Source organism: Pholcus phalangioides, unplaced genomic scaffold, assembly GCF_987345545.1.
Source record: "Pholcus phalangioides strain wild (caught in Gottingen) unplaced genomic scaffold, Ppha-v1.0 ptg000028l_1, whole genome shotgun sequence".
In the NCBI taxonomy this organism is placed as follows: Eukaryota; Metazoa; Arthropoda; class Arachnida; order Araneae; family Pholcidae; genus Pholcus; species Pholcus phalangioides.
The window spans coordinates 5,901,897-5,926,620 of record NW_028301618.1 but is presented as its reverse complement, the minus strand read 5'-3'; the positions used below and the strand labels follow the sequence as shown (position 1 = coordinate 5,926,620).

Below are 24,724 nucleotides of genomic sequence, written 5' to 3'. Positions count from 1 at the left end.
ATCAAAGCGGCTTTAGACGGTTCAGGTCCACAACATGCAATCTGTTACGCCTTGAGACATCAATAAGACAAGCATTTGTGAAGAGGGAGCATATGCTAGCCATATTTTTCAACATAGAAAAGGCCTACGACCGTACTTGGAGGCACGGAATTCTTTCCGACCTCTATAATTGCGGCTTGCGGGGCAACTTGCCCATTTTCATTAAGAACTTTCTTGCTCGCCGCATCTTTCAGGTACTCATCGGAAGCACGTTATCAGCTCCCCAAATTCAAGAACAAGGTGTACCTCAAGGTAGCATTTTAAGTGTTACACTTTTTATTTTAAGACTCAACGGGGTGTTGAACCAACTCCCGTTGTCTGTCACTGGCGCACTCTACGTGGATGATCTGTTGATATCTTACCAATCAGTGAATATGAGGTCAGCCGAGAGACAATTACAAACCGCTCTCAACAAGATTAGCATGTGGGCTCATAATAACGGCTTTTCATTCTCCGCTGACAAGACTGTTGCTATGCACTTTTGTCGGCGTCGAGACCTACATGATGACCCACAATTGTTTCTCAATAACAATCTAATACCTATTGTAGAAAATACTAAATTCCTCGGCATCACATTTGACAAGAAACTCACTTTCAAACCTCAAATTGCGCAACTAAGAGCTCGTTGCATGAAGACGATGAACCTCTTGAAGGTCATCTCTTCTACATCGTGGGGAGCTGACCGTAAGTCGCTCCTACACTTATATAAAGCTTTAATAAGATCGAAGCTCGACTATGGCTCCATTGTATACGGGTTGGCACCTCGGAGCTATCTGAGTGTGCTCGACCCAGTCCACCATCTCGCCCTACGGATTTGTTCTGGAGCTTTCCGGACTTCTCCAATGGAGAGCCTGTATGTCGAATGCAACGAGCCATCACTGACATCAAGACGCCAGCAACTTTCCTTGAAATATTTTATCAAGATGAAGTCTTCCAGATCATCCACTTCATCGTGTCATTTTTAATCCCTCATTTCATAGACTATTTGCTGCTCGCTCATGTGTTCCATCTTACGGTCTTCGTATGAGGGCACTTGTGGAAGAACTAGAATTAGACATCAGTCGTGTGGCTCCAGTTGCTTGGCAACTGGCACCATGGGAGCAGTCTCTGCCAGATGTCTCTCTTTCATTATCATTATACCCTAGAGCCACCACAGCAGATGTCATATATCGACAGATATTCTTTAGGCACAGGGGTAGGTACAACAGGTACTTCCCCATATATACCGACGGCTCCAAGAGCCCTGGCCATGTCGGTTGTGCCTACATCTGCTGTGAGGAGACATCTTTCAAACTTCCAGACACATTCACTATATATTCGGCAGAACTGTACGCAATCCTTCAGGCTCTGCGTCATATACGACGCAAATGCCACCGACGATGCATCATCTATAGCGACTCTCTCAGTGCATTACAAGCACTGTGTTCCTGTACGTTTCACACTCATCCATTCATTCATGCCATTTTTCATGAACTGCATTACCTCATTCATCATGGTACCACAGTAAAATTTTACTGGGTACCAGGTCATGTTGGAATACCGGGCAACGAAAAAGCAGACACCGCAGCTCGAACAACAACTAACATTGAGAATAGCCTTTTGGTTCCTGCCAGTGACCACTTCTCAATCCTCCGGGAAGTGATGCATCACCGCTGGCAGGATCATTGGAACCATCAGATAAATAATAAACTTCATGCCATCAAGCCCACACTTGGCCACTGGCGTTCGAGCTGCAGGAGTAATCGAAAGGAGGAAGTTCTGCTTGCCCGGTTACGCATAGGACACAGTCGCCTCACACAATCATATTTGTTATTACGAGAGAGTCAACCAGAGTGCCCTCATTGTCAAAGTCCATTGACCATTGCTCATGCTTTTACTTGTTCACATCATCGTCATCATTTTACGACCGCTTTTGGTCATAGTCATCTTTCACTTCATGACATTTTAAATGATAATAGCGATGCATCTCGCATTTTTAAATTCATCAAAGCCATTGGTTTACATGACAAATTATAGATTTTTACAATTTATGTCATTGTTTTACGTTTAATGTTCCTTTTTATATGTTTTAGTTTTTTGACATGACAAAAGAACATCTTTCTTATTTTTATGTCTTGCTTTGGCGCAGTTTGACCAAATTGGTCCTTGCGCCAATAAATTGAAAATCCAATCCAAAACCGCTTTTGGTCAAAGTCATCTTTCACTTCATGACATTTTAAATGACCATAGCGATGCATCTCGCATTTTTAAATTCATTAAAGTCATTGGTTTTTATAACAAATTATAGATTTTTACAATTCATGTCATTGTTTTATGCTTTACGTTGCTTTTTATCATGCATAATTTTAGTATTTTGACATGACAAAAGGATGATTTTTCTTATTTTTATAATTTGTTTTGGCGCAGTTTGACCAAATTGGTCCTTGCGCCAGAAAATTTAAAATCCAATCCAATCCAAGTTCTCTTTTTTTACCGAACCTGAGATGGTACCTTCATTTTTGACTCTAATCAATTGGTAGTAAATTGCTGTATGGAGATATGACTGGAGTCTGTGTGCGGTAAAGAGGTAGTAGTTTTACTTACCAAATTATAGATATTATACATATTTCTGTTGCAGGTGGGGAGCCATTTTAATTTTATAGAAGCCAATAAAAGTCTGGTATTTGATCGAGCCTTGGCATATGGAAAGCGTTTGGTAAGGCTAATTCTTAATTTGAAGCATTGCTTGGATAGGTTATTATATTGCGAAACTAAAACATACATAGTGCCATTTTGAATCAGATGGGAAAACTGTTCTAGAGGAGAGGCTCAGCACAGTGTGGATGATTCGAACAACAAACTGTACAGCAACGTTAGTATCATAAGTAAATGAAAAAGATCCAACTGGTGACAGTATATCAAAAAGAAATTGTGTGGCTTATTCATGCACACTGTGCTAAGCCACACATAACCAATTTTTATTTGGTTAAGCATGACATTATGTAGTTAATTCAACCGCTGCTTAAAAAGAAATTTACATGTGCATATCCAGTGTTATGTGGAAAGTAATTTTGACGAGTATTTTCACTTCCATCCAAAATTTTAAGGGGTAATTTCACGAAAAAAGTGTTTTTTAATGAAAAACAGAAATAACTCTATTAAACAAAAAGAATTACATGAAATTCGAAAGAGTATTAACACTCGTCAACAAAATTTAGAGGAGTAAACTTGAATTATGATGTGCGAATCACACATCTAGATGTGTATCATAATCCACTGCGGATTATGGGATAACGTTTTTTGCCCTCAAAGAGTAAACAAATGTAAAGATCCTGAATTATATGCAAGGCTTTTTATTAAAAGAAAAATCTCCATGATATTAATTTTGTTGGCATACCACTGAAATTTTGCAGACAACCATTACGAATCACTGATATTGAATATGAATGAAGTGCAAAATCAGCCAATGAACTCAAACGTTAATTCTTTCATATAGTGAGAAAAACCAATCCACCATTAATTTGTGTATGTGAACATGGTTGTCATGTTTTCATTATATGTGTGAACAATGTCCCCAGAAAACAATGGAACTCTTGAAATAGAAACATTTAGTACAGCAAGTTCACTTTTGTCAACATAGTGATTGCAAAATCTTTTTGGCTCGCTTCTTATTTTTTGCCTGGAAATACGTTCGCAGGTTATATGAGAGCTAAATTAATCTTTCGAGGACAAAATATGTAATGAGAAACAACTGATGAAATCAACTTATGTGCATATATTTTTGTTAGGTACTGATGTTTTATGTACATTAATCTGTATTGTAAGATGTGGGGTGGTCCTTTGACCATTGACACTTGTAACCCTGTTATTGTTTCTGTCATACGACAGTTTGTGTTGTGACCGTAAACTACCGAATTGGGGTCTCCTTCGATTCGAAGAGCAATCCACAAATCTAGCAGAATAACCCGGGCCTCCTAAATATTTAAAATAAACTGAAACTTGAAAGTAATAGGAAAGCCTTTTAATTTTAACTAAACAATTTATTCATAGAAATATAATTTATAAATGCAGTTCACTCTGGTATTGGTACTTGCATTATATTTAACTTTTAATAGCGATGTGAGAGACTAATTCTACTAAAAACATGACAAAAGGTGAGTATGACTTACCCCAACCAAGCCGAGGACCCTCTTTGCTCCTCCATCGTTCTTCCAACCATCCTTTCAAAAAATCATCCTAAGACTCTTACCAACCCTTCCTGATTTTCTCTAAAACTATTTTATATTTTAATCATTATTTTAACTCCTTTTTGAGCTATTTCAGAACTTTTCATTCACCCATCTTATTATTTTCTGTACCCTCTGTGTTACTTTTTACCATCAAACTTGATTTCATTGGTTCTTCTCTGGTAAAATCGTACGCACCCATAACCTTTGACCTACCACTTCAATTCAGATCCGTTTCATGTCCATAGAAAATAGTCTAGACACACATTCCCTAATAAATCAATGCATTTGACCAACGACAAAGATCAGTCTTATCTTATTTTACATAAGATTTCCAGTGCTGCAGTCTTCAAGCTTGACAGGAATAATATTTTACTCACCTATCGTTCTCAACTAGCGTCCCGTTTTATTACATTTTCTCATTTTCTCCGACTACATATAACGACATTCCAAAATATAGTTTTTTCCCATAAATTCAAAAAACCTGTCTCATTGGATTGAACTTTCCCATCGAAAATTCACCCTACCTCGCAGTGCCTCCTGACCTACATTCTTGTACTGTCAGATTTCTTTTACCCTCCGTAGCCTCTTACTTTTCTTTCTTCTCTGCTACATTTTCCCATACTATTACTACTACAATATATAACACTTTCAGTTTTCTTAACTACCTTTAATTAACTCAGTTAACATTAACTATCTTTAATTAACTCATCAAGTTAACAGTATTCATAATTTTTCTGAATCTATACAGTAGGCTATGTATCGACTAACATATATATTTGCTTTGTATCATGTATAATATTTTAAAACAAAAATATTTTTTTAAATTTCTTTGTGGGAGGCCGAATTCCCTCATATTGGTTATTTACCTGTGGTCTACAAGCTAACATAATTTAAGTTGTAATCTTAATGTCTTAATAGATGTGTGTGTTTGTAACTTCGAACGCAATTTTAAGAACCTATTTACAAGGTATGTCTATAAAATTAGGAAACCTTAACTGAAGCTATCCTAACCTCCATTATTGGTAACATGGTCCCCCCCCCCCCATCATGCCTGAAGCATGGATGTGCAAATTTTCACTTTTTCAGTTTATCAGCTGGTTTGGATCCCCTTACTATCCAAGTTTTGTCAGTAACATAAATGGCAACCTCTATTGAAATCCATGTTACAAAGCATTTTCGGGAAATAACGCTTACAGAGTAACATGGGTAAGGTAAACATTCCAATGAAATTTCCCATATTTTGGGAATTTGAACATTCGTGCTTCTGTCATTGGGGGGGGGCAATATATAACATGATGATCATATTCATGTCTTTTGATTGTTATCCACAAACTCAAATGATTTTACTTTTTTTTGTGTATAGAATATTCCAGCTGGAAATGCCGTTCGATTCGAGCCTGGACAAACTAGTGTTGTGACTTTGGTTGATATTGGTGGAAGAAGGTGACTTTTTTTTAATTACTAGATTGTTTCAGTTATTTAAATGAAATAATGAGCTTGTAATAGCATTTTTTTCCATTAACACATCCCTGGTACATTTTGAGCTATTCAAAAAGATATGTCAGTCCTGGAAAAAGTACCCTTTATCTCTAAAATCTCAACCTCAATTTTGATGACACTTTAGTAAAAGTGACAGAATTTTATTGTCCTGTAGTGTATGCTGTCATCCTGTAGTTTACCCCACCGTCGCCCAGTGGTGGTTGGCTGAAGTTGGTTTTCTGTGGTTCTCAACTTCCGAGTCATAAATGCATAAATCTCAATAATTTTATTTCATTCATAGTTAGAAAATCCGATGGCAAAGATGGCTGCACTACACATAACAAGCATTACACAGAAACAAACTTCACTTTTGGTTCATTACATGTACGAGCACATTCCAACATGTACCAATTTGTTAGAAGTTCTGCAGAGAAATGTGGACAAGGTGCAGGGTATCTACCATCACGGAGAAGTCACTGAATGAGGAAAAAGGTCATGGAAGTCACTGAAAAGTCATAAAATTTTGGCAAAGGTCATGGATGTTTTACATCTTAAAAAAAGGGGTTTTTTTTCTCTAAATCACTTTTTTTTCTCTAAATCACTTTTATGTACCCACTTGTGCCAAACAGAAATTGATATTATCTGAGCACTTTAAATGATTGGCCTGGTAGCCACCCAAAAGTAACAAAATAGATGCAGACCTAAGAAAGATTTTGAAACTATTCGAAAGCATTCAATTTTATTAATTAATATGTGCTATATATGAATGACCATCTAACAGCTGAGGTGCCAAATAAGTAAATATATATATACACACAAACATGTTCAGTATAATTTAACATGACTGGCGGAGGGATTGGAGGTGTTTTGAAACAGTGAGTGCTCGCTCGCCTTAAGCTTTATATGCAGGAAATTTCAATTTCTGAATAAATTCTGGGATGCTGAGACTTACGTCATGTATTACCATGAGTGCTTGAGCACCCACAGCACCCCTGGTTTCAACACCACTGAGGACTGTGTTCTAATTCTCAGTTGTAATTGACTTTACTAGGTTTCATTGTGGGTACAAAATGACTGCGGTGCTGCAAAAATGAACAAATGTGCAATGTACAACAATTATATGTTTTACATGTACAACAATTCTCTCAGTAATAAGACTCTGATAGAGAAATTTGGTTTCTGTTTGTGTTGTAAGACAGTGCTTACTATGGGTGGAGATACATGGGAACATGAAGGGGTTGCAGCCACCCCCTCCCCCTTGCATCAAAGATTTGAGCAGTCGATCAAAATACATTGTGCATATGTGTATTGATATTATCATCATGCTCCATGAAAAGTTTCAAAAGATTAAAATTGATTTTTTTTATGTTTCTGTTATGTAAATTCACTCACATTCTCCCATTTCATTAAGACACCCTCCATTTTCTAACACAAACCCTCCCTAGGGGGTCGCGACCAGTTTGGGAACCACTGATATGGAAAAACAATCTAGCATGGTTCATTATGTTGAACGAGAAAGGGTCACAGCAAAGTCACCAAATTTTGCTTTTGGTATGTGGTAGACACCTTGAGGTGCATTTGTGGTTTATTCGGGTGGATCTATAGCTCACTGTTAGGATGGGTGATTGTTGTGGACAGTCTCCCATTTTATCCAGTATTTTTTGGGACGGTCTCGGTTTTCTCTCTGTCCGGACTTTTTGAAAAAAAAATGTTTCAGTTTTTTCTATTTTTTGGTTGAAGTTTTCTTGAATTTGTTATTTAATCAAAAAAGTTGATACAATTAATTTTCAATAGATTTATTGAATGCAATATTATTATAATCATATTCTGCTTTCCCCCCCCCCCCCCCCCATGGATCCGCACCTGGGTTTAGTAGTAGTCATGTATGCTGCCAAGCAGCAGATGTTTGGCTAGATTTGAGCTTGCTTGGTGAGAAACCTCCAACACACACATACTTCTGCTCCCAGTCATCGCGATTAAACCATGCATACAACCGGCTTCAGATTATGTCTCATAAATTGATTTTTATTAAATAAATTTTAGTATATTTTATTCAACATGAATAATCATGTTTTTGCAACCTAGTTTGGCTGTAAAAAAAATTTAATTTTAATGGTTTTTTAGCCATTCTCTAAATTACTCATGAACTGTGAGCCCTGCTATAATTAACCTACCAGAGTGCATAAAATAACTATTATGCAAAATAATAATAATTTTTTTTTTGATGTGTTCAATGTCGGAACATATTTTCAGAATTGTCAGAGGTGGAAATAGCATATGTGATGGTCCTATCAGCAAATTAAATCTACCATTGGCCATGCAACGAGTTCATTCTAAAGGCTTTGGTCATGTTTCACAGGTGAGTTCATAAAGCTACGACGAATACCTCTTGTGCATCTGATTATTTTAATGCAACCCTGATTTCAGCTTAATGAGATTTCAAAACATTTGCACACTGTAAAGATGAATTTCAAACCATATATAATGCTGGATGACGGCCATTGCAAACAATACTATCTGAAAGAGTAAATAATCCTTTTCTCTGATATAATCCCAAATATAGAATGTGATAAAGGCAAATACATGGAAAAATTGGAAATTCCTCAAATGCATTTTGACTATGGGCGACGTCTTCAGAGGATAAATATCGGTCAGATCGCGCTGACCAGGGATATCAATTGGGTTGGTTACTATATCTCAACTCCTGGTTGCTCAACTGAAAAAATACATGTCTGCTCAAATCCAATGTCATGGTCAGAATGAAGCTGAGCACCTGCATGTAAGTCTAATGTTTTGCAGCAATGTTCTGATTGGGTGCTTGTGAAATGAAGCTATTTGATTGGTCTGTTCTAATTTTCTTACAATTCTCACTCGTAATAAACATGGCCTGGGTTTGAACGTCATTGGCGCCACAGTGGTCAGCCGAAGTTGGTTTCTTTCTTTGTGGCAGAAATGCGAGCTTATCTCCCCGTTTAACAGTCTCACCACAGAAAGCAAGAGGCCTACAAAGGGTACAGATATTTAGTAATTATACTTCACTTCTGAAATATAGAATATATCTTCACTATCAGGAGTTGCGACGCGAAAATAGTCTGCAAATTCAGAGTGTCTACGATCATGGAAAAGTGATGAAATTAGAAAAAAAAATAGGGCGTGGAAATAAATGTACTCGAATTGAATTTTTTGTGAAAATAGAATCATTCCATTAAATTTCTAATAGTTTAATCATCATTCTATAGTTTTTATTTCTATAGTTAAAATTAAGAATACATAATTTAATTCTGTAGTTGAAATTACTATAGTTTAAGTTGAAAATAATTCAAGTCTAGTTTTTAATCGCTCTATTAACAAATTTCTTAGAATTTCTAATAAATATTCTAAGAATGACCGAGCAAAAGAAGTCATCTCAAAGTATGTTGAATTAAACTAAGGTAATGATCAGGAGCAAACTCTGAAAAAAAACAACTTATTTTAAATATGAAAGGGGTAAATTCTGGTAAAAGAAGCTAGATCAAACATTCAAAAATGCGTGAAACTGAAGAGTACAAAAGCACAACTTAGACTTGCATCAGCGGCAAAAACAAGAAAAATAATTACTTTTCTAATGAGTGCTTCAAGTCTCTCCTGTAGCAGGGGGTGGGAAGTGACAAAGTCCATTTCGGAGTAGCAAAATTCAGGATTCGGAGCAGTTTTGGAGCAGCAAAATATAGGATTCGGAGCAGATATTTATAAATTGGAGCAGCAAAATTAAAAAGAATATTTTCATTAACCCTCATGCCTTTTCAAAATAAAACAACTGCACTGTCTCTTGTTATCAAACACCTTTTCATCAGCTTGTTTTTTGTTTTTGGTGTTTCAGGCTTTTGACAGCTTGCTTGAAAAAGCGGCTGTCATAAAATTTTTTGCACCAGTCTATTTAAGATGATTTTTGTTTACTGAGGACACTATTTGCTGTCTGGAACAGCAGCACTTCAAATGGGCTAAAAATTTTCTATGTTTTCAATTTTTTTATATTGGGGGAAAGGAATTTCAGTAAAATGAACACGATGTTTGGCGATTCAGCACCCATTATTTGGCGAGATTGGCGATTTGACACTCGTTATTTGGCGATTTGACAGAATTGAGGCTCCTAATCGCCCATAGTTCAGCTGCTTTTAAGTTCAACTGCTCCGGGGCAGCTTAGCTGTTGTTAGAATTCTGGATGCTTCAACCCGTTATTTCTTCTGCTTGTTCTGGCATGTTTCTTATGGCTGCTTCAACATTTCCTCATTGGGGATTTCACATGAAGTGATGGCAAAATTTCCTCCCTTGGTGAGCACTGATACCTCGTTTTCTGTGAGCACCTGGTCTGTCAAGTTTACCGCAGTCTTTCTCATGTCCATGGGTTGCTGCTCAAACCAGCATTAGGTGATTTTCTGAAACTTTGCTTTTTTACATTCAGTGATGCAGTTGATGTGGTTTTCCCATACCTCTGTATGTGATTACATCAATTTCATTCCAGTCCTCTGGACCAGGGTTTCCAAATTCCCGACATTTTGAGGCTATCTGGAATGGGAAATCGTATCTCTCGGGAATTCCCGAAATCATGTATTCACATCGAAACACTGTTTGCACGACTCTGTTTATATGGCCTCATTTACTCTTTATACTTTCTTTTAAGTTGAAATGTTTAATTTATGTTCCGCTCAACTTCAATTACACAATGTTTTCACAAAACTAATCCCAAATTTCATAGTAATTAATTGATTAATATCATATTGTAATTATCTTTATATTATTACAATATTAATAATCCATGCAGTAAACATAAAACATTTTGAAATCTTTGCATCAAAGAGTGAACTGGCACTCGTTACTGATACACAGGACCTTAAAATTCAACAGTTGATAAAATTCATTGCAGTTTGGCCACAGGCTCGGAAAAACTTACATTTTAAACATAATTTCTTATTTTTCCTGTTACAAATTAAATTTAATTTATGTTGCATGAAATTTCATATTCTATAATTTCCCCACAGTTATCAACTGGCATTTAACCCTTTTTTTTCATTTTTCTTATTTTACCAATTCCCTTTTCAGACTGAGCAAAGGGGAAAAAAAGAATGTCTTAGCTTTTCTATAGTTTAAATTCTAACTTGCCTATACAGATGGCTTCATTTCAATTATGATAATCATTCAAATGCTTATACATCACTCTTAATCACAGCTGATAAAAACAATAATTCTAGAAACACTACTCGGGACTCGGCTTGTTACTCAGGTGATAAAATATATCCAATATGTTTTTGTCGGTTCGGGCAAGTTCTCTTCAAGTGAAGTGGATGTTTCACGAAGCTACCAATCATTTGTAGACGCAGTGAGCTTGGGCCGTGAGAGGAAGAGTTGTTTTTAACTTCAGAAAGACAGGAATGATGTTTGAATCTTTGACAGCGACTATGAGCAAAACATCGGTCATTTCTCTCAAATCCCAGTGCCTTAAGCACAGAGATTTTGTTTCACACTGTCCAAAAGGTGTCAAAGCTCTTTTGCCGATTCTTGTTTAGTTTTCTTGCAATTGATAATCTCGTGAGATCAATTGATAATCGTCAACTACTATTCCCTTGTTTTTGAATCGCTCTTGTAGGGCTTTGAACAATGACTTGTAGCTATCGTCCACAGAATCAACACTCTTGGCGTTACAGTGACACATGTAAATAATGGAGTTTCTGTACACTGGTCAAATATTTATTTTCTTTTATAAGTTCAATGAACTGTGCTTTGAATAGATCCCAGTCTTTGTATTTACCAGTGAACAGCAGGAGCAGGATTTCCGAAAGTTTCATTTTCCCAGTTTCTTTCGGCTGTGATAGCTCATTCAATTATTCTGAAAAGCTGTCAGTTTGGGAGATTGTAGAGAGTAATTTGCAACTTATCCAACAGTTCTCTGGTTGCAGCGACTGATATCAGCTTCATCTTTAGCCACAATAGCATCACTGGAGAGTTGAAACTCGCTGATGAATTTTTCGACTACTGACTCCTTTACTTTAAGTAAACCTTTCTGCCAAATTAGTTTGGTATCCATTTTGTCTCTGGATCATCTCTGACTCGACAGACCAACAATGTTTTGGCACAATAATTAGTTGACTGTATTTGAAAGAATTAAATAAACACTATCAGCAGAACAGGAGCATTTAAATTCAACGTTTTAATTATAAAATTAAACTTAATGTAAAATGGTTCCACAGGGAAAGGCTACAAACACGTGCGTGACAGATAACTACTGAAAAACTGTTTTTTTTCTCTCTCTCTCTCTCTCTCAAATACCTAACCATATAGCTTCCAAGAAGGTGCTGCCATCTATGGAGCAAAAACACAATAGCAAGCCTGAGCTCTAACAGCTCTGGTAATTGAAATGTGTCTAATTTAGAAATTTCATTTCAGGTTGAGATTCTGGAAGCAAGTCCTTGTTTTATGTCAAGATTTCTGTACGCACAGACATTCGGTCCTACGGTTGGAGATAAGGTGAGTAGACTTTGTGTTCACATCTTTTTACTTGGGTTATTTGGTTAGCGCAGCATGACCTTAGTGGTCCTTGTATCAAAAAAATGCAAGCCAATCCTGAAGGAAAATTAAAAAAAAGTTTTTCATGCGTCATTTATTAAGTTTCATTGTGAAATTTTCGCAGTTGCTAGATGAAACAAACCAAGACTGTGGATTCACAGTTTGTGCTTCTCAGAACTTTTTATAATGTACAGGGTTGGCCAAATGTACATTGGAAATTTTGAATTTGGAAGCATACAGCGGATTCAGAGGGGCTCTCCCCCCACTAAATAAATTATTTTATTGGCGTAGATAGAATCGTGAAAGTGGAAAATTACCCTCCTTATTCACAATACACATCCTAGGTGTCCCTGTTTCAAGAGCCTGGCCAGCAAATCATTCAAGGACTATGTGTGAGGAAATGCAGAGTGGATACAAAAACAGCTAAGCCAATATCCACTCATAAGTAAGACAGGAGGGGGGTCTATAGAGAGTTTTATCTATAGCAATGTTAGTTCAGATGCCCACAAACTAGGGAGCGTCTATCCAATGACATTATTTCGTGAACAACATTCTTTACTTTTACCAGTAAATTAACATTCTATTAACACCATTGTTTGTGCAAATATGTAAAATATTACTTGAATTGAAATTTTTTGACTGAAAATTGCTTTTATTCATTTTTTTACCTCTGAAAGTACAATATTTTTCATTGTGATTATTCATTTGCAGGTAAAATTGGCCGATACTGACTTATTAATAGAGGTGGAAAAAGATTTTACAGTTTATGGTGATGAGTGCAAACATGGAGGCGGAAAGGTAAGTTAAATATATATCTGATATATACAGGGTGCATAGGTAACAGGGCATAGGGCATTTTACTGGTGAACCGTCGATTCTAGAAGCATACTTCCAATTAGAAAGTGTCAAAATAATTTCAGGTAAAACGGTTTATTTGAATTTAATGCTTTTTTTCCCAAACTTTCCTCTGTTTTTCGAATTCAAATATCTCAGTGAATATTGCACTTAGAAATGTGGATTTTTCTTTTGTTGGCATCAGGAGAGACAGGGCCACAACTTCGTAATTGGGTTCTTGAGCACAGGATGTCTGTATCGAAAGTTAACCTTTTTATTTTAACCACTATACAACCCCTTTAACATGAATGACATATCTGAGTACTACACATTATTTGGACACTTCTTCTAATTGGAGGTATGCTGCTTAGTTCAACTGCTCGCCGGTGAAATATCGTATGCCCTTTTACCTATACACCCTGTATATTGCTATGTCCCCCCCCCCCCCCATGAACATAAGTCTCTGTCCTGCGATGCTGTCACTCTATTATTCGTATGAAGGTTTTTAACAACTTGCTGAAGCAAAGATTAATTTACAAGATCCCACTCGTCCTACTTTTCCTACTTTTTGGTAAAATGTCCTACTTTTTTACCAAATCCTATCAACAAAATTTGTGTAATTGATTTTAATTGAGCAGGGAATCATTGATGTATTGCTAAATATTTCAAATGTTGGAGATTGCAATTAATGATTCTGCCAAACAAAAGGACAATTTTTCTTATTTTTATATCATTTGTTTTGGGGCAGTTTGACCAAATTGGTCCTTGCGCCAATAACTTTAAAACCCAATCCGACTCTGCCAAAGCAGAAATTATATCGTTTTTAAGATTATTGGGGAACGAGGTGTATGTGGACCATTTGGTTCATTAATTTTTCATTTGCTTAGTTTGAGGGTTCATCAAGCAGAGAAGTCATTAAAAACTTCTGTCTGGATGTAAAAAATGATTTCCTATTTATTACTTCATGTTCTTGGACAGTAACTAATATTCATCATTCAAAATTATTGTGCAAATAGGTGCACAACAGTTTGCATTACAAAGCAGTTGGATACATAGGCTTATTCTGAGTTTAGTGATCCTGATGCTACCCAATGGCATTCAGTTGTCTTCTGTATTTTTAAGGCATAAACAATATTTACAATGCTCAGCAAAGAGCTAGAAATGAAAGTGCTTCAATTGTCAAAAACTATCACACTGGCATTGAACAGTAAAATGTAAACAAATCTGTTTAAAAAAGGGATGGACAACACAGTAAAACTATCTGGTTCACCTTGCCTTATTTACGTCGGATCTTGTAATTTACACATTTTGCATGTGCTTTTGAAAGTGGTCTCAAAGGAGCGTCATTCTAAAAAAACGTACATCTTCAAAATTTGCTGTGCATTGTCGAAGAGAGTTGACAAACTCTGCACGTTGGAAGACTCCAAAAAAAAAAAAAGAATGTAATATATATGAGGAGACAAAAGAATTATCTCTGGTTGCTAGTACACTGTTTTGGCGAAAAATTGGTTTTGTAACCAAGTCATTTGTCATTTTGCTTTGGCTTGAGCCAATTTTATAAGGTACTGAAATAGTGCTATGAAAAAAATAATTATTATTCAAAATTAAAAAAATTTTTTTTTTTTTTTTTTAGGGATTTTTTTCATTATGCTATGATTATGTTGTCTAAGGGAGTTATCATATGGTTGTTGTTCTGATGATGGGCATAGATTATGCTCTCTACACAAAAAATGCTGAAGATCCCCACGGGACTGTTTCCCCTCAAGATTAATATTAAAAATTGATAGACTAGTTTTAAAGGAGGTTTCTTATTAGGATTTTCTTTCTGGCTTCAAGTGAATAAAAATAGAGGCTAATTCATAGCATGGGATTCATTACAAGCAGAGGCATCTTAAGACTTTTACATCTGTGGGTGCTTGACACTTAACCTTTTATTTAGAACTAACTTGAGCTTTTATACTAATAATATATACAGTAAAACTTTGATTAGCTATCACCGTCCGAACCAGGGCTTTGACGGATAACAGAAATCTCTTAATACATTTGTAGTTATGTGATTTTACTATGCGCTTGGGATGAAAATGAATATAAAATCCTTTAAAAGTGAATTAATACATACATATCATATTTAATTTTACAAAATGATCAATATAAGAAAATAGCATCCCTTATATTGTATATCTTCTGAAATTCTTTTACAGTCATATCACATCATCAGATGGAAGCAAGCCTTCAATAAAAGCTTTTCTGTAACGTTTCATATTTTCAATTATGACCTGGTCCATAAACTGGATAAGTGGAGTTGTATTCGCTGGGAGAAAGAGGCATGTTATTTTGCCATCATCACTTTTGAGCTCACAAGAGTGTGTCGGGGAATTGTCCACTAACAGCAGTGCTTCCTGCGACAATTGCTTTTCGGCCATATGAGCTCTAACTTGAGACACAAAAATGCTGTGGAACCATTCTGAGAAAATTTATTGGTCCATCCAAGCATATTTTTTTTTGGGTGTGATAGTTCACAGACAAAGCTTTCATATTTAAATTTTTGAAAGCACACGGTTTTTCGGATTTACCAATTATAAGCAGGGATAATCTATGATTGCTGGTGGCATTTGTACAGACCATAGCAGTGATCAAATCTTTTTGAACCTTCAAACCTGGATCTGTTTTCGATATTTTTTATTTTTTTAGACGATGATAGATAACAGAGAAACTGATGGTTTATCAACGTTTTAGTGTACCACTAAATTTTTTTGTGTGCTTGGCACCATGCTGCAAAACACTATGGTTACTTGAGCATCCCTGGTCACTAGTTACATGACTGATAAATATTGGTATTATGTGAGGGTAACACAAAGTGCAGTGAAATTTCATCTTTGAGTTGTTGATTCGTTATTTTCACTAATCAATTTCTGCAAGTGTTTGCCATAAATTTCATGAAACTGAGGTGGGGGGGGGGTATCATTGTTTTTTAGGAATACTTTCACTTTTTTTGAAGGGGTGACTAAATTGAATTTAAATTTTTTTGTGTATTTTCATGAATTAATATTAGGTTTGCTTTCAGGTTTGTAGAGAATCAATGGGCATTTGTGTCCAGGTGTCGAGTAAGGAGGCCCTAGAGACTGTTGTTGTCAACTGCCTGGTTATAGATGCTGTGCTGGGAATAGTTAAAGCAGATATTGGAATTAGGGTGATTCATATCATTTTGAATTTTTCCTATTAATTTCAGTACTTGCTCTTTTACCTTGTTGACAGTCGGCTTATCACATGCCTTGCATCTGTATTAAAATTATACATCACATTGTAAACTGAAAGTTTTATGGTAAAATTCTTAGTTTTGGTGCAGCTTGACGTAGATAATCCTTGCGCCAAAAAAACTCAAAATCCAATCCAAATTCTTCGTAGTAAAAATCAAGGAATTTCAAGAAATTTACACAGTTTAAAACAACAAAATACAGTGGAGTCCTGATAATCTGAGTTAATCAAGATCATAGCCAACTCTGAAGATGTAGATTATCCATTCATAATGCATGAAGTTGTATAGTCTGAGACAAAACTGGCTTAAAATTTAACAAAACCAAGAACAGACTATTGTTTTTTCTCAGGGCTCATTATTTCTATGAGGATATTGTCCCACTTACATGAGTTTTGGAATGTAGTTGTACATTTTTGTAGCACTCTTGATGGATTCGTATGTACTATTTCTCTTGTACAAAATTGAGTGGCCTAAACTAATGTGGGAGGAAAAAGACGAACGACATTTACTAGAAAGATAAAAATGATGAACATTCATACATGTTAGTGGTGAATGTGAGGGAAAGTCCCTATGTGAGGGGAAAATTGCTCATACAGGGAAAAACATGTGAACATAGAGTAATATTTCCCCTCTTACTAACAGAATTTGAACAAACATCCACTTTCTGTAGCAGGGATCCACTAATTCTGGCCTTCAAAGTGGGGTTTCCTGGCCATGCAATGTACTGATCCCATGATAATTATACCAGTTTGTGACCCACAGGCAGTAGCCAAATATTTGGCAAGCAGACTGAAATATTGTACATCAAGTTTTCTTGCCCACATGGTTACCATTGATACGATAGTAAAACACATTAATTGCGATAGTAAAACACATTAATGCTTTCTCATAAAGTATCGGCTGAATAAATGGTAGGAGGAAAAGATTTCAAAGGTTTTGATTATATTTTTCTTTGTAACTTTTATATCTTAGAAAATACGTTTTCTCTAAATTGTTTCTAAATTTTTGACAGTTGGCTTACATACAGGTGTTTCAAATTTTTAGCCATTTTGGTGGTCCTCAAGTGGGGGTGGGGGTGTAGCTTATGCACGAGTAGGCCTATGTATGATGATACAGTGAGATTCTTTTTTGTTAGCAAAGGGAGTAAAATTATTCGGGCTCTAATTATCAGGACAAATTACGTAGAAATGAACTAAAGAGGACTTGTAATGGTGCAAACTGTCATCACATGAATGGTTTTATTATATATGGCGCAACATGGAATTGACATCATTTGATACAATATTTTATAGTTGATCTATTGATTTCTACTTAAAGCAAAAAATGTGTGCAGTAGGAATCTCATTACTTTAAATGAAACTATATGTCGGGTAAAATTCACCACACACAATTCATAACATTGTGCATTATAAACTGTTACAATAACATTTTTTTTGTTTTCATTAGGATGGTAAGATTTGTGCTATTGGCAAGGCTGGTAACCCAGATACAATGGAAGGTGTAACTCCTGGGATGACAATAGGTGCTGCTACAGATTTAATTTCCGGTGAAGGTCTCATACTCACTGCTGGAGGCATCGACACCCATATTCACTTCATCTGTCCTCAACTTGCACGGGAAGCAATTGCTTCGGGTATAACAACCATGATAGGTGGTGGTACTGGCCCTAGCTCTGGTTCTTGCACCACCACCAGTGCACCAGGTCCTGATCATATTCGGTATGTATGCTCTTGTTATAAGAATACATGAAATTCAATTGCAACTGAAAATATTCATTTGGACTGGATTAAAAAATTATGTTCATGCTCTCTTAAGAATATATAATTGTATAAAGAACCTCGTAGAGAGTAGAACTTTGATTTAATGACTTCTGAAGAGCAAAAAATTTGTTGTATGGGATGTTTGGGTTCATATTGTGACATTGAAAAAGAGTGTTCTACACCCAGGCATGTTTTTTTTTTGTCTCGAAAACAGAAGCAGTCATCTCTTAATTTTGACGTATCAGGTTGGTGGCATTCCATGTCATGTTGAAGCAGACTAACACTTACTGAAACAAAAAAATACCGAAAGAAATTACTCAAGGAATAAGAATATATGTAATAGATTAATCTGGTTCCGTGTAATCTCATGGACACATACAGGAGCACCAGGTAATAGTATCGTGCATATCCTTTCACATCAACAGGTAGTGTGCCTGGTTCACGCGAAGCTAGTATATTTTATCTTAGTACCATCATGGGTTTACCCATGATAGTCAATATTGTCCACACGGCTGGCTTTTGACACGCTTGTCATGGCAATAATAAAATTCTTCTCAATCTATTGGTGAGTAAATCAATTCCTTGAGCATCTATTAAACCTATGCGGCCTCACCAGTTGCCAAATCAGGAATAAGGGATAAAAATAATAGCAGAAAAATGTTTTTAAAAAAATGGTTTTTGTTTTTGAAATTTGAAACTATCGGTGTAACTGGAGTAATTTTCGAAACAGTAATTTTTGATGCATTGCATCTGTTTGCTGGGAAACAGACAAACAATGGATTTGTATACTTAGTATGGTTTGTATACTTAGAATAAGACAACCATAAGTATTCTTTATGGGCATTGTATAATATTTTATCATGTGTATAAAATGTTTACAATTTTTGTTAATTGCATTTTCAATTGGGTTGCTATATTTTTGAAATATATGACATCCATATTTTTATGGGCATCTTTTTCTCAGCCACCTCATTGGGCATTTTACCTGTTGTGGCATTGTATTTGTATCAATTTATGAAGAAGCTGTTTAATGAAGCCCAGTTTAAGGCGTTTAAAGATTGAATCGCCTGCTTTCCATCATGTAAAATTCAGCATTTATGGTGGACACAAATCTGAAAGTTTTCTGGGTCTTGTTACTGGTGCAGCTTATATGCCAGAGCTTTGTTCCTTGTGTGTCCTGCAGTGTGTAGCTGACCATTATGTTGACCCTTGAACAGTAAGAAGTTGGCCACCCCTGGTCTAACCTATACATTGACTCTTTCATGGAATATAAAGTTCATGAACTTTTGCACCAGCTCTGCATATACATTTCATTTGCGAGAAGGAAGCGATTATACAGTATTCCTTTTTATATTGGGCTGGCAGAGCTTGGAATAAACTTCCATCCGATTTCGTTTGTATACCTACATATGCGTTGTTTTGCAAACGACTATCAAGCTTTGACATTTCGAGTTCCTTGATCAGGTACCCATTTTCCCATTTTAATTTAATGCCCCCCCCCCCATGTATGTACAGTATGCCATCGTTTGCTTCTTTTCTTTTAATTTTTATCATGTTTTTTTTTATTCCCCACAATGTAAGTGCCACCAGCCTTTTGTGAATGTAAATAAATAAATAAATTTATCTATTTTTTTGACAGGTTCATGATCCAGAGTACAGATGAGTTTCCACTGAATTTCGGTTTTACTGGTATGTCACTTTTATGTATGTTGGAGTTGGATCCATTGCAAAAATTCCCCATCTTACATATACATTGAAGAGCCAAAAAAACTGGTACACCTGCCTAATATCGTGTGGGCCCCACGAGCCCGCAGAAGTGCCGCAACACAACGTGGCATGGATTCAACTAATGTCTGAAGTAGTGCTGGAGGTAATTGACACCATGAATCCTGCAGGGCTGTACATAAATTCGTAGGAGTAAGAGGGGGTGGAGATCTCTTCAGAACAGCACATTGCAAGGCATCCCAGATATGTTCAATAATGTTCATGTTGCCAGCGGAAGTGTCTAAAGTCAGAAGAGTGTTCCTGGGGCCACTTTGTAGCAATTCTGGACGTGTGGGGTGTCGTATTGTCCTGCTGAAATTGTCCAAGTCCGTCGAAATGCATAGTGGACATGAATAGGTGCAGGTGATCAGACAAGATGCTTACGTACCTTTCACCTGTCAGAGTCGTATCTAGACGTATCAGGGGTCCCATATCACGCCAACTGCACACGCCCCATACCATCACAGAGCCTCCACCAGCTTGAACAGTCCCCTGTCGACATGTAGGGTCCATGGATTCATGAGGTTGTCTCCATACCCGTACACGTCCATCAGCTCGAAGCAATTGGAACCGAGACTCGTCAGACCAGGCAACGTGTTCCCAGTCCTCAACAGTCCAATGTCAGTGTTGTCGGGCCCAAGCGAGGCATAAAGCTTTGTGTCGTGCAGTCATCAAGGGTACACGAGTGGGCCTTCGGCTCCAAAAGCCCATATCGATAATGTTTCGTTGAATGGTTCGCGCGCTGATACTTGATGGCCCAGCATTGAAATATGCAGCAATTTGTGAAAGGGTTGCACGTCTGTCACGTTTAATGATTCTCGTCAGTCGTCGTTGGTCCTGTTCTTGCATGATCTTTTTCCGGCCGCAACGTTGTCATAGATTTAATTTTTTACCGGATTCTCGATATTCACGGTACACTCGTGAAATGGTCGTACGTGAAAATCCAAATTTCATCGCTATCTCGGAGATGCTATGTCCCATCTCTTGTGCGCAGACTATAACACCACGTTCAAACTCACTTAAATCTCGATAACCTGCCATTGTAGCAGCAGTGACCGATCTAACAACTATGCCAGACACTTGTTGTGTTATATAGGCGTTGCCGACCGCAGTGTCGTACTCTGATTGGTTCCATATCTCTTTATTTGCATACGCATGCCTGTATCAGTTTGTTTTTTTTGGCTCTTCAGTTTACATGTTATTAAAATGCTGATTCAGCATTGTTTTATGCCTTTTATTTGATTTAACGTTATAAATTTAAATACACAACGGGTGCAACAGGCAAATTGCCCAACAAGTTAGCTGAAAAAAAAATTCCCATAAAAATATGGATGTCAAATATAACTAAAATACAGCGATCCAATGCAATATAAGAGCAAGTGACATTAAAACCTAGATAAAGTTGTCTGTCAATTTAAAGTATTTTTTGCCATCAATTAGTCCATTGATATGAGACAATTTGAAGCAGGTTGAAGCCTGAATGTCTGGGGAATAAGATTTTTTTAATGGTCAATTATATTGCTGTGTCATTATATCATACTTTTTTCTTTGGTTTCCATTATAACGAAGGGTTACTGTAATATACAGGGTATGCATAATTAAAGTTAACATAGTCATAGCTATCTATAACTGTTTTATTTATCAGAGAGTTATAAAACTTTGAAAATACCTTTATAAAGGGATGGGAAAAATAATCTAGGGCAAAAGTAAAAAAAAAAAGAGTTCTGACATTCACCGCTGGAGAGTGTTTTCTATTCAAATTGTATCACACATGTTAATTTTTTGCAAACATGGGACCAACGTGTTCAAAATTCGTGATGTGTTATCCAGACATCTTCAGTAGAAATCTTTCTCATGTCTTCACCAAAGGGTATGGCATGGAGTTTACATGAATGTGCTCCGCTGGTGAACCTCTTTTACTTTTACATACACTGTGATTTCTCACTAAAAGCCACACAGAAATATTGCCAAAAGGGCTTCAAAAATTGTCCCAATCCCTTCATTTAGACTGGGGTGGCCAACCTTTTTCCAAGCTGTTTCATGTGTGCCAATCTAAGTATTTTAACATGAAGACCATACGCCCTGTTTTTGTGGGAGCAGTCTCTCTGTTCATGAAAAATATTGTTCAGCTGTCCTCTTATTTTTGTAAAAATTTATTTAGTTTGTAACTCCTTTGCGCTCTAAATTGTTTTTATTTTTTTAGTCAAACTAGATTATCGCAATGCAGATTGTGTATATACAAGCATCAAAGTTAATCTTACTATGTTGGGCATAGACGCAGAAACCCGAAAACTCTGGGTGCTTGAGTCTCACCTTCCTAATAAACTTTGTATGAGTGCATACCCCTCTCCCCCAAGAAATCATGGATATGCAATGCGTGTCCCCACTCGTGCAGACGATTCTGAATCTTGTATGCATGGGATGTCCAGCAATTATGCCCAAAGATGAAAAACCAAACAAATGCATTGAATAGAAAATTATCATATAATTATTATTTCAAGAGTGCCTACCATACTAAATTTACGTTCGTCAGCCTATAATACTATCATTCATAAGAAAAGGATTGTTTGCAAGTTGCAGAGAATTTCTTCGATTGTGAAAAATGGAATAGAATTTCTTTAGTTTTTGCAGAAACTTTCATGTGCCTCTCCTCATTTAGACATTACTAAAGTTCCATAATTTTTTTTTAGGGTAGTTAAGCTTGTAGACAGCTCAGAACATGCTAACTTTATTACAGGCACCCTGTACTTGATTGAATTAGAAATAAGCAGGGTTGGGTTTTGGCCAAAAATGGGTTTTTGCCAGGACAGTGGCAAAAATTAGTAAAAATTATTCTTTTTACTCAAGACATTACTCAAGCTTGGTTTTTCAATTACAAAATATTCTTTTCAATATAAAAACTTAAAAAAACATGAAACCTATAAAATTGCATGGTATAAAAATGAATATTCACCAACCAAAAATTTGAAACATGTTTTCAAAACAAACCAAACATTTGAAAACAAACAAAATTTGAAACAGTAAAATATGCATCACCCAGATTTGCTATAAAAAATTCATAAGTAAAAGACTGAGTATTTATTAATAGAATTCAAAACAGATAAATTCTATTTTTAAATTTTATGAATTTTTGCCAGGTGGCAAAAAATATGGCAAACATATTTGCTTTATCCAAATAAAATGTACATCATCCAGATTTGTTACAAAAAATTGATAAGCATGAGGTTTTATAATTATGTATTCATAAATTTGAAACAGCTAAATCTAGTTTTTTAATTCTATGAATTAGCAAAATCTTGCCAACCGTGGAAATAAGTGATATATATTGTTCTTTTAATGCTACACTGCTGGCCACCGAAATTGCTGGGTCAATCGTTGAGCAACCATGGACCACATGTTTTCTATCGGCGAAAGATCCGGAGAGCGAGCTGGCCAGGGAAGCAATTCAATCTGGCGATTGACGAATAACCTTTGGACAATGCGTGCCACGTGTGGTCGCGCATTATCCTGTTGAAATATGGCTGTGGGCAAGCCCTGAAGGTAAGGAAGGACAACTGGCTCCAACACCTCGGAGATGTAGCGCTGGCTTTTTAAAGTACCGGCAATGCGTACTAGAGGAGTGCGAGAGTGATATCCAATACGAACCATACCATAATACCCGGTGCAGGACCAGTGTGGCGGTGCATCACGCAGCTGTTCAGCATCCTCTCTCCACGGTGTCTCCAGACTCGAATCCGACCATCGTGGTGTTGCAGACAGAAGCGTGACTCGTCAGTAAAGACAATTTCATTCCATTGTACCGTCCACATCCTTCTTTCATCGCACCATTGGCGACGGAGACGTCTGTGGTTCTGCGTCAAGGGTAGACGAAGCAATGGACGTCTTACGGACAGACCACTCTGCTGTAAACGGCGTCGAATGGTACGCGCAGACACTGGATGATGCGGTACAGACTGAATGTGCTGTGCTATGGTTCGTGATGTGGCTGAGCGATCCGTCACTGCCATACGCACAATACGCCTGTCATCACGTGAAGTGGTGCACTGAGGTGGATGCGATCGACCACGTTGGTCCGTCGTACCCTCCTGCATCCAACGATCACATATCCGCATTACAGTTGTTTGGTTTCGTCCAACACGACTACCGATTTCCCTGAAAGATAATCCACAATCTCGGTAGGCCACTATCCTTCCTCTGTCGAACTCGGATACTTGATCAAAAGATGATCACTGTTTTCTACGAGGCATAATTGATCGTTTTTTTGAAAAAACCACAAGAAAATTGCCGTACTTCAAATCGTCCAAATCTCCAAGCCTTAAATAGCGCTTTGAAGTGGCGCCAAAGGTGCGAGTGATGTGCGTCTGCGCTGAAATTCTAATCATTTGCATATCTCACCTCCGCTAATGCATGTTGTAAATTTCATATTATTTGCATGCTTCCTTCAGGGTGTTGCATTTACGGTGGCCAGCAGTGTAGTTAACATAAGCATGTAAAACAACGCTGCAAATAGATATTTTGTTGGCCAGAGGAGCATTTATTTTGGATGAATGATTATATTTAATGATCTTAATGTTGGATAAATAGTAAGAGGTAAGCAAACTGAGTTCACTGCTCTTCCTGTTCAAGTACCTGGGACACCAGACAGACTGATGTAATAAAATCAATGTGAAATATAGTTATTTTATATAAATCAAAAAAAGTCTTATCACATTTTTTGGTTGAATAAAACTTTTCCTTTTTTTGTCTTCTAAAATTTTGCAGGTCGGGGGAATACATCACAAACAGAAGGTCTTTGCATTGAGCTTGTGGAACAGATTGAAGCTGGAGCCATAGGGTTGGTAGAT

At 36.8% G+C, this 24,724-nt stretch overlaps 1 protein-coding gene across 4 annotated transcripts in view; it reads left to right on the top strand.

The window, feature by feature from the left end:
* The window catches only part of LOC149067825 (uncharacterized), a 69,302-nt gene that overhangs the window by 35,650 nt on the left and 8,928 nt on the right, over positions 1 to 24,724 (top strand). For all 4 annotated transcript variants that reach the window (XM_089252306.1, XM_089252308.1, XM_089252309.1 and 1 more), the window contains exons 6-14: positions 2,657 to 2,734; positions 5,611 to 5,690; positions 7,980 to 8,085; positions 12,147 to 12,227; positions 12,978 to 13,064; positions 16,165 to 16,290; positions 17,803 to 18,074; positions 19,756 to 19,805; positions 24,642 to 24,714. In XM_089252306.1, coding sequence (XP_089108432.1) covers positions 2,657 to 2,734; positions 5,611 to 5,690; positions 7,980 to 8,085; positions 12,147 to 12,227; positions 12,978 to 13,064; positions 16,165 to 16,290; positions 17,803 to 18,074; positions 19,756 to 19,805; positions 24,642 to 24,714 — 953 coding nt within the window. The remainder of the gene's footprint in view (positions 1 to 2,656; positions 2,735 to 5,610; positions 5,691 to 7,979; positions 8,086 to 12,146; positions 12,228 to 12,977; positions 13,065 to 16,164; positions 16,291 to 17,802; positions 18,075 to 19,755; positions 19,806 to 24,641; positions 24,715 to 24,724) is intronic.